Source organism: Ailuropoda melanoleuca, chromosome 4 (genome assembly GCF_002007445.2).
Source record: "Ailuropoda melanoleuca isolate Jingjing chromosome 4, ASM200744v2, whole genome shotgun sequence".
Taxonomy (NCBI): domain Eukaryota; kingdom Metazoa; phylum Chordata; class Mammalia; order Carnivora; family Ursidae; genus Ailuropoda; species Ailuropoda melanoleuca.
The window spans coordinates 11,079,379-11,088,175 of record NC_048221.1 but is presented as its reverse complement, the minus strand read 5'-3'; the positions used below and the strand labels follow the sequence as shown (position 1 = coordinate 11,088,175).

At 58.0% G+C, this 8,797-nt stretch overlaps 1 protein-coding gene across 2 annotated transcripts; it reads left to right on the top strand.

Moving 5' to 3' along the window:
- The first annotated feature begins 1,104 nt into the window (after window positions 1-1,104).
- Window positions 1,105-8,789, top strand: ILVBL (ilvB acetolactate synthase like). Of its 2 annotated transcripts, none has more exons than XM_019808962.2 (16): window positions 1,105-1,248; window positions 1,836-1,980; window positions 3,191-3,392; window positions 3,516-3,643; window positions 3,732-3,870; window positions 3,960-4,071; window positions 4,508-4,607; window positions 4,745-4,842; window positions 4,969-5,105; window positions 6,081-6,215; window positions 7,243-7,357; window positions 7,458-7,627; window positions 7,704-7,774; window positions 7,857-7,928; window positions 8,109-8,214; window positions 8,331-8,789. In XM_019808962.2, exons 1-16 carry the CDS (start codon window positions 1,130-1,132, stop codon window positions 8,504-8,506), a joined length of 2,025 nt encoding a protein of 674 aa, XP_019664521.2. In that variant the 5' UTR covers window positions 1,105-1,129; the 3' UTR covers window positions 8,507-8,789. The 2 variants fall into 2 exon arrangements, with proteins under 2 accessions (XP_019664521.2, XP_011234323.1); XM_011236021.3 differs by lacking the exon at window positions 1,105-1,248 and adding an exon at window positions 1,417-1,515.
- Window positions 8,790-8,797: the final 8 nt, after the last annotated feature.

The window sequence follows — 8,797 nt, the reverse complement described above, 5'->3', positions numbered from 1 at the left end:
GGCTTATTGAAAAGTAATGATCACTATTTCATTATTTGTTTTGGTTACTTAATTGGACCTAGAAGACCTTTCTAGGAAGTTTGCATTTTATTCTGTTAATTATAGGCGGGGAGAGTGGGGTTGAGCTGGTAGATGAGAGACAGAAGGGAGAGGGACCGGTTTGGAGACCGCTGGAATACTCCTAACAGCTCTCACAGAGTGGCAGGTTTGGAGTAGGTTCAAGAGGGAATAGAAGGAGGGCTCATGGAGACAGCAAGTACAAGGAAGTCATTGGAGGAATTTTACTACAAAGAGGTGCAAAGGGACAGTAATACGTGGAAAATGTGGGGCAAACGGAGTTTTCTTTTTTTTAATGCGTGAAAAGTAGGAATGATTCGACAGAAGATAAAATTAACAACGGGTGGAATCCTCAGAGGGAAATTCCAGAAGTTGACAACGGACGGGAGCCACTGTTAAAACGGCAAGATTAGTTTTGGAAGGTAGCAGGGTGCTCAGTACTAGAATTACTTCCCCTTCGCTGATGGGGAGTGATGGGGAGATCATTTTCCAGAGGCCAGGACGGCTGGAACCAGGCCCCTCCGGCTGCGGAATGTCCACTCCCCTTCACTCTGAACTGAAAACCCCAAGGGTCGGTAAGGAGGCGGGGCCTAGAGCAGAGACGGGCCTACGAGCGAGGGGGCGGGCCTCTGCCTTTGCAGGGTTACGGTGGGATGGGAGGCGGGGCCTGTGCAAGAGCGAGGGGTGGGGCTTGTTTGGGACTTGGTGCTGGGTGATGGATTCTGGGGAGCGGCCTGTGACGTCCACGTCCGGCTAATCTGAAGGGGCATTCGACACGGCTGGTGTGAGAGCGGGCAGGCTCGGAAAGCCCGAAGACTACAGGCTGAACCGTGGGGCCAACGGAAGGCCGCGGAAAGTCGCCTCCAGGGATCTTGGTTTACCCAAGATGCCGAGGGGCGTGGCCTCTTGTAAAGAAAAGTGTTAGGCCTGAAGTGACCGCCAATGAGAGGCGGGGGAAGGCGGGGCCTGTGCGCGAGCGGCCAGTAGGGACAGGGTCCTTGGAAGAGGTGCTTGGGTCGGGAGCATGGTTACGGCTCTGCGCACGCGCGTCGGGCCGGACTATAGGGCACCAATGACCCTAGGGAGAGAGAAGGGCACGGCCACAGCTCCGGGCCCAGCCACCCCAGGCCGCGCGCCTGGGTCACGTGATACGAAGGGCGCTGAATTCCTCTGGAGTCAGCGCCGTTTCCCGTAGGTGAAGGCCAAAGTGCCCCGGGGGTGGGAGAAGTCTTCTGAAGCGATCTGACCTCGACCCGCGGCCTGGGGTGTGGTGTCAGGTTCGGACGCTCGCAGTGGGCAGAAGTCCGGCTTTAGGACAGGGGCGCGCACGCTAGCCTGGGGGCGTGGCCTCGTCCTCGGTGACGTAGACGCGGGGTGGGCGGGCTCACCTTTAGGACTGAGATTCGGATCCCGGTGTAAGAGAGAGGCGGGGCTCCCCGACGATTCGTTGAGAAGCAGGCGAGTGTAAAAAGCTATCTTGAGGCCGTTCTGGCCACATTGACCTGTGGTGGTCTAGTTTCAGTGGTGGTGGTGACGTAAGAAGGGGGGCTGGCGTCGCAAGCGGCGTGGCCTGGTCCCCCCGAGAGGCATGGCCTGGTTATCAAGAGGCATGGCCTGGTTATCAAGAGGCGTGGCCTCGTCCCGAGGCGCGCGGCGTAAGGGGCGTGGCCGCGCAGAAACTGGGGGAAGAGGCGTGGCCCGGCATCCGTGTGGGAGGGGGCGAACCTTGTCCGGAAAACCACTACGTCCAGCTCCTGGCCCTGTCATTTCTCTTTCAGGTGCCGCGTCATGGAGACCCTCACGGCCGCCGACCCTGCTGGGAACTTCTTCCCCTCCTTCGTGTTCTTGGCCTGCGGGACGCTAGTGGCTGCTCTGCTGGGCGCCGCGCACCGCCTGGGGCTCTTCTATCAGTTGATGCACAAGGTGCGGGGGCACGGATCAGCGGCGGGCTGGGGGCCTCCAAAGAAGGAACAAACTCCTGGCCCTTCTCCTGGCCCTCCCTCTAGCTCACGTATTTTGCAGGAGGAGAAAGTGAGGCCCGACTAATCTAGGGGGCTCGGTCGGGAAATTCTGTCCACCTCCCTGTCCCCATTGCCAGGCTGCAGACAAGGCCCTGGACTTTGCCTCTAGGAAGAGAGGATCTGGAATATCTGCGGTTGACTCAGCGCCCTGTCCCACACTTTCCCCAGCGGCCACGAGCCCGTTTCACAGAGCACTGCTCCCTAAATCCGGTGTGGTCAGAGTGGGCCAAAGGCAGGCGCCCGAGGGGGGACTCTGACAGTTGCCATCTACCTCTCAACACGTCCCTGAATAGTGGCGTTTGTTTCTGCCCTCATTTTCCACAAGAGGACGCAGGCTCGAGACAGCTTGTGTGGTAACTTGCCATAGATGATCTTTTTGGGAAGCACGGACCCCACAGACCTCACTCTGAGCTACTTGGCTCCTCCCTCAGGAATCGACCCCTTCCTGGGACTCCTTCCCCAGTCCTTCTTTTCTTCACCTGGAGCAACTGGAGCAAGGCTCATAGCCTTGAGGATTTGTGGAGATTTAAGGCAGCGGCCTCTGTTGTGCGGGGCTGTGAGGACGCTGGGTCTCCGAAGCCTCAGCATGATCTGTGCCAGCAGGTCTCTCCTGTACCAGTGCTTGGTGGCTGGCAGCAGGTCAGCTGGGCCTGCCCAGTGAGTGGGAGGAAGTCTAGCAGGCTGGAATCAGCAGTCGGCCTTCCAGGCCCTGGAGGGCAGGAAGTTCTGGAATCTCAGCAGATAGCCCCTGGCCAAACCACTCGGGATCCATTTTCCCTCTCCTTTCACCCTGTTTCCCCACAGTCTTCTAGACAGACAGTGTAACAGAAAGAGGGCGTTTAAGAGCATTGGTTCTATGGGAGTTTGACTATTGCTAGGGCAAGTTGTAGTCCCCGTAGTTGCAAAAGGATATAATCACCAGAGCATCTGATAGGATGACATGTCCAGCTCTGGGCCTGGCATATAGTAGGATAGGTTCCTAACCAATGTCGAAGTTCCTCTGACTTTGTCCTGCCCTCCTTCCTGGGGGAGCTAGATTGCCCTCTCCTACCTGCCCTGGTGCCCTTGCCCTGGTCCTTGATAATCTTGCTCCTCCCCCTCCGTGGGCCCAGGTGGACAAGGCAAGCATTCAGCATGGTGGGGAGAACGTGGCAGCTGTGCTGAGGGCCCATGGCGTGCGGTTCCTCTTCACACTGGTTGGTGGGCACATTTCCCCGCTGCTGGTGGCCTGCGAGAAGCTGGGCATCCGTGTGGTGGACACACGCCACGAAGTCACAGCCGTCTTTGCCGCTGATGCCGTGGCCCGCCTGACTGGTGAGGGCAGAGCAGAGAGGGCTGAGGGCTGGGGAGAATGGGGTGGGAGGTCTTCGAGGGGCAGAGTATTTTTCAGAGGTGGCCAGGAGGGTGGGCACGGCTGTGATGCGTTCTGTGTTTCAGGGACAGTGGGTGTGGCTGCAGTGACAGCAGGCCCTGGCCTCACCAACACGGTGACTGCAGTGAAGAATGCCCAGATAGCTCAGTCCCCAGTCCTGCTTCTGGGTGGGGCTGCCAGCACACTCCTGCAGGTGCCTTGTCCTTGGTGGGTGGTGGGGGCCCCAGGGAGGCCTCATAGGGCTCATGTGTTGACTCTCTGGACACCTCTGTTTCCACCAGAACCGGGGTGCACTCCAGGCCATTGATCAGATGTCCCTGTTTAGACCACTGTGCAAGTTTTGTGCTTCTGTGAGGAGGGTGCGGGACCTCGTGCCCACTCTGAGGGCTGCGATGGCTGCTGCCCAGTCGGGCACCCCAGGTAGGTGGGGGTGCTGGGCAGTGGTCAGGCCCTAAGGCCCGGATCTAGGGAGGCATGGCAGGCTCAGTATCCTCCCTGCCCCTCTGCAGGCCCAGTGTTTGTGGAGCTGCCCATTGATGTGCTGTACCCCTATTTCATGGTACAGAAGGAGATGGTGCCAGCCAAGCCCCCCAAGGGCCTCATGGGTCGAGTGGTCTCCTGGTGAGTAGCCCCACTCCCACCATGCCCTCTCCAGTCCCCTGCCCTCTTTTGTAACTTCCCCCCAGCATCTCTCCCTCCTTTGACTCATTCATCCACTTGAGTCGGGGGAGGGCAGCCATGGGACGAGCATTCTAGGTAGAGGGACTGCTAGGAAGCGGTGGAGCCACATGTGGCTGCCCCTGCAGCCGTGGCCCTGATCGTGGCAGTCCACGCTTGTGTCACTTGTTTCTGAGGGTCTGTGTCTGGCTGAGGAGTCTCCAGAAGCTTCTGAGAGAAACAGGCTGCTGGAGACTCGGCCGCTGGAGTGTGCCTCTCCGGGGGTGTTGCTGGTCCACTCTTGTGCCTGTCTCACTTCCCTCCTTGACCCTGGCCTCCTTCAGCTCCTGGAGCCCTGGTCACTCATCCTGGTAACCGCCTCTTCCTCTCACTTTTGCAGGTACTTAGAGAATCACCTGGCCAACCTCTTTGCAGGAGCCTGGGAGTCGCGGCCCGAGGGCCCTCTGCCTCTGGACATTCCCCAGGCATCCCCCCAGCAGGTGATTCGCCTCTCTTCCCTGGCTGAGGACCCCCACCTGGCAGGACGGTCTCTCTTTGAGTCAGTCTTGGGGCCTTGTTTGTGGGGGCTGATGGTGACTCACACGGTTGGCTCTTTGAGCCCCATCTGTCATTCCAGGTTCAGCGCTGTATGGAAATCTTGAGCCGAGCCAAAAGGCCCCTTATTGTCCTGGGAAGCCAGGCTCTGCTGCCCCCGACACCCGCTGACAAACTTCGGTGAGAAGGCTCAGCCCTGCCCTTACTATCAAATACCTGGTCCCTGGCCCCCTGATGCCTTTTGCGGGGCGGGGGGGGGGCTCACCCTTGACACTACACTCACCTCTGTCCTTCCTGGATCCCCAGGGCTGCTGTGGAGACCCTTGGCATCCCCTGCTTCCTGGGAGGGATGGCACGAGGACTGCTGGGCCGCAACCACCCCCTCCACATCCGGCAGAACCGTAGTGCTTCCCTGAAGAAAGCAGATGTTGTCCTTCTGGCAGGTGGGCCTCGGCCTCTCTGCCCTCTTCCCTTTCCCTCCCTCCAGGCACCCCCTCCTCTGTGACCCTGCCCCTCCTAGTCAGCTAGTCCTGGCACCCTACCCTCATAATCACCCACCCTCTTACCTTGGCCCCACCCCTTCCCCTTTCAGGGGTTTGGACAACCGTGTACTTGAAGTCCAGGTAAACTCTCGCAAGGTTGCCGTTGTGTTGTAGGGCTCGGGAGCGCACAGATGGTGGGCACCTGCAGGATTTATTTGGAGTATTTGCATTTGTATGCTTTCTACAGGATTTCTATGGCATATACACACACTGCATGTACCTCTTCGTGTCAAATTTTTGGAATCCTGCCCGACACATAGTTGTATCAGTTTGCTGTTGTGTAATAACCATCCCTAAAATCAGTGATTTAAAATGAACTTCCCATTTCTTCAGGTCCACGTAGAAATAGGTGGTAGTTTTTCTGGTTTTGATGGGGCTCATTCACTAGTCTAGTTGGAGAGGCAAGAAGGCATCTGGGCTGATCCGGGCTGGGCTGGTGCATATACTTGGCCTTGGCTGACTACAGGTTAGGGTGACATGGCCTCTGCTGGGATAATTGAGTTCTTTCACTCTCCCTACCTCTTCCTCCGGCTTTCTCATCATCCAGCAGGCCAGCCTGGGCTTGCTCACTTGGTGAAGGATGAGAGAGCAAGGGATGGGAGAGCAAGGTTTTTTAAGAGAGACAGTAGAAGCCACAATTCTTGACGCTTGGTCACAGGAACGCCTGCCTTCACCTGCCACACTGTATTGGCCAAAGCACGTCCCCAAGGCCAGCCCAGATCGGAGGGGTGGGGAGCTGTGAAGTCACTGCAGGTGGGACTGGTACAGGGAGAAAGGAAGAATGGGGACCCTTTTGCATTTAGTCTGCCATGGTGGATTAAGTAAGGTGGTGGGACACTGCCTTTCCAGCCACTGAGACCCTGTTCCCTACTCCAGGAGCCGTGTGTGACTTCCGCCTGTCTTATGGCCGCGTCCTCAGCCGCAGCAGCAAGATCATCATTGTCAACCGTAACCGGAAAGAGATGTTGCTTAACTCAGACTTGTTCTGGAAGCCCCAGGAAGCCGTGCAGGGTGAGCTCCTGGGACGCCCCCGACCAACACATATATGCTTTTCCCGGTCCTTCTCTTCCTGACCTCTGTGGTAGCTGGCTTGAGCCAGGTGCTGGTGAGCAAGGCCCAGACCCTGCCCCGGTGGGCACTCAGTCAGCCAGAGACATGCATTTGGCGCTCAGACTGATGGGTGCTTCTGGATGAACAAATGGTGGGGCATGCCTAAGAGGGAAGGCCTGGGAATGTGCATGTGATCGTGCTCCTGGCGGCCAGCCCTCCCATGCTGCTTGGAGGACAGAGAGCTCCCTCCTGGGCCCCCGAGGCCTCTGTTGTCCTGTCATACTATGCCTGTTCAGTGTGCTCCCACAGCCTTTATGTGCTCTGCTTTTGCCCATTGTTCCAAGCACGTTGACGGTGCTACACGGAACTCTTGCATCAAGCAGAGAAGCGGCACTGCTGCATTCGTGTTTGGGAAGGTGCACTGGAGTAGCTGGTAGGCAGTGGGTTGGAGAGGGCAGGTGGAGGCCAGGGGCCTGTTAAAATGGGCCAGGACAGAAAGGACGAGGCCTGGAGCGGGCACAGACAGGGATGACAAGCTGCTTCTCTGAGCCTCCATGGGATCATTTCTAAGACCGAGATGAAAAGTACATCCCTGGCCCATTTCTCGGTCATTTCACAAGCACTCTGCATGTCTGGGTTGGAGAGACGTGCTTGGCTGATGGAGGTGTTTGGAGGGACGTGTTTTAGAGGCAGTGCTATCAGTTCCGCCAGATCAGGGTTGTGAGGAGGAGGCAGGCAACAAGGCTGCTTGGGTGTCTAACCCATGTTGTGCTTTCTTTGGCCTTGCTCTCTGCTTCACCTTGGCTGCCTTAACCTGGTTCTGGCAGACTCTTGGGTGTGTTTTACCTGTTTTGCCCTAGGAACATCCCCAGCCTGCCTCCTTGTGTTCTGCTGGAATGTTGCCATTGTATTCCTGCTCTCGCTGGGCCTCTGATGCTGAAAGGACAGGAGGCCACTTCCCTGCAGCTGTATCCTCTTCCTTCTCTAGGAGACGTGGGCTCCTTTGTGGTGAAGCTGGTGGAGGGCCTTAAGGGCCAGACATGGGCCTCAGACTGGATAGAGGAGCTTCGTCAAGCTGACCGGCAGAAGGAGCAGGCCTTTCGGTGGGGACCGGGTAGAGTGGACGCAGGGGCTGGGGGTGTGGTTGTGGGTTCCTGGGAGGCTCTGTTGCTGGCCTGGCTGACATGCGTTGCTCCGTGGCAGGGAGAAGGGACTGACGCCTGTAGCCCAGCACCTGAACCCAGTGCGAGTGCTGCAGCTGGTGGAGGAAACTCTGCCTGACAACTCGATTCTGGTGGTTGACGGTGGGGACTTTGTGGGCACAGCCGCCCACCTGGTGCAGCCCCGTGGTCCCCTGTGCTGGCTTGATCCTGGTAAGGAGGGGCCTCTGCCTGGGACAGCTTGCATTGTCCAGGCGCCTCTACACCCACCTGCTCTTGGTTTTCCTAGGGGCCTTTGGGACTCTGGGCGTTGGTGCAGGATTTGCACTCGGGGCCAAACTGTGCCGGCCGGATGCTGAGGTAAGTGAGGGTGCTGCAGGCAGGGGCAGTGAGCTGTTTTCTGGGGCAGTGAGCCACTCAACCAGCCTTGTTCCCTGCTCAGGTGTGGTGCCTGTTTGGAGATGGAGCTTTCGGCTATAGCCTCATTGAATTTGACACCTTCGTCAGGCACAAGGTGACCGAGCTGCCCCGAGGGAAGCTCAGAGCTTGGGGTTCTGGGAGAGGTCATCAGGTGTGGGTAGGGCTAGGGAGGGAGCTGCTCTTGTCTGGCAAAGGTCCTGTCCCTGTCTTTGTTCTCTGGCTGGCCAAGCCTTAAAACTGAGGGCTGTGGCCTGGCCTCATCCTTTCCCTGCAGATCCCAGTGATTGCTTTGATAGGGAATGATGCTGGCTGGACCCAGATTTCTCGGGAGCAGGTGCCCTCTCTGGGCAGCAATGTGGCCTGTGGCCTGGCTTACACTGGTGAGAGGCTGGGGTAGGGTGGAGAGAGGGGGAAGCTGTTTCATTCATTCCTCTCCTGGGCTGACTGCATGATGGCCTGGGTCCCTGCCACCGTCTGACCCGACTTTCCCTTTTAGATTATCACAAGGCAGCCATGGGACTTGGGGCCCAGGGCTTGCTGCTCTCACGGGAGAAAGATCAGGTGGTTGAGGTGCTTCGTGATGCTCAGCAGCAGTGCCGAGATGGCCACCCGGTTGTGGTCAACATCCTCATTGGGAGGACAGACTTCCGAGATGGCTCCATTGCTGTGTAGGGCCTCATGGGTCAGTACCCTTGGCCTTCCCACCCCTGGACTGTGCCTGGCTGGTTTAGAGTCTCATCCTTGCCTGCCTTGGACCTGGCCTTTCAGGTCCAGTGACTCTATAATCCTCCCTGAAGACAGGGTGGGGTTGGGGGGGGGTCAGGGCTCAGAGAGGTTCCCTGGCAGCACTGCAGAGCTCCTGGGCCTTTTCCTTCGTGGGCACCGTTGTCCTTTCTCCTTTCCTCTTGTGCGCACTGAATAAACCACCTCTGGTCCATGTGGGCCCAAGCACTCATTCCAGAA

Coding starts and splice junctions, on each gene's coding strand:
- ILVBL (XM_019808962.2), top strand. CDS start 1,130: ATGACCCTAGGGAGAGAGAAGGGCACGGCCACAGCTCCGGGCCCAGCC. Junction 3,871..3,959: donor TGCCCAGTCGGGCACCCCAG/GTAGGTGGGGGT, acceptor GCCCCTCTGCAG/GCCCAGTGTTTGTGGAGCTG. Junction 7,929..8,108: donor ACACCTTCGTCAGGCACAAG/GTGACCGAGCTG, acceptor CTTTCCCTGCAG/ATCCCAGTGATTGCTTTGAT.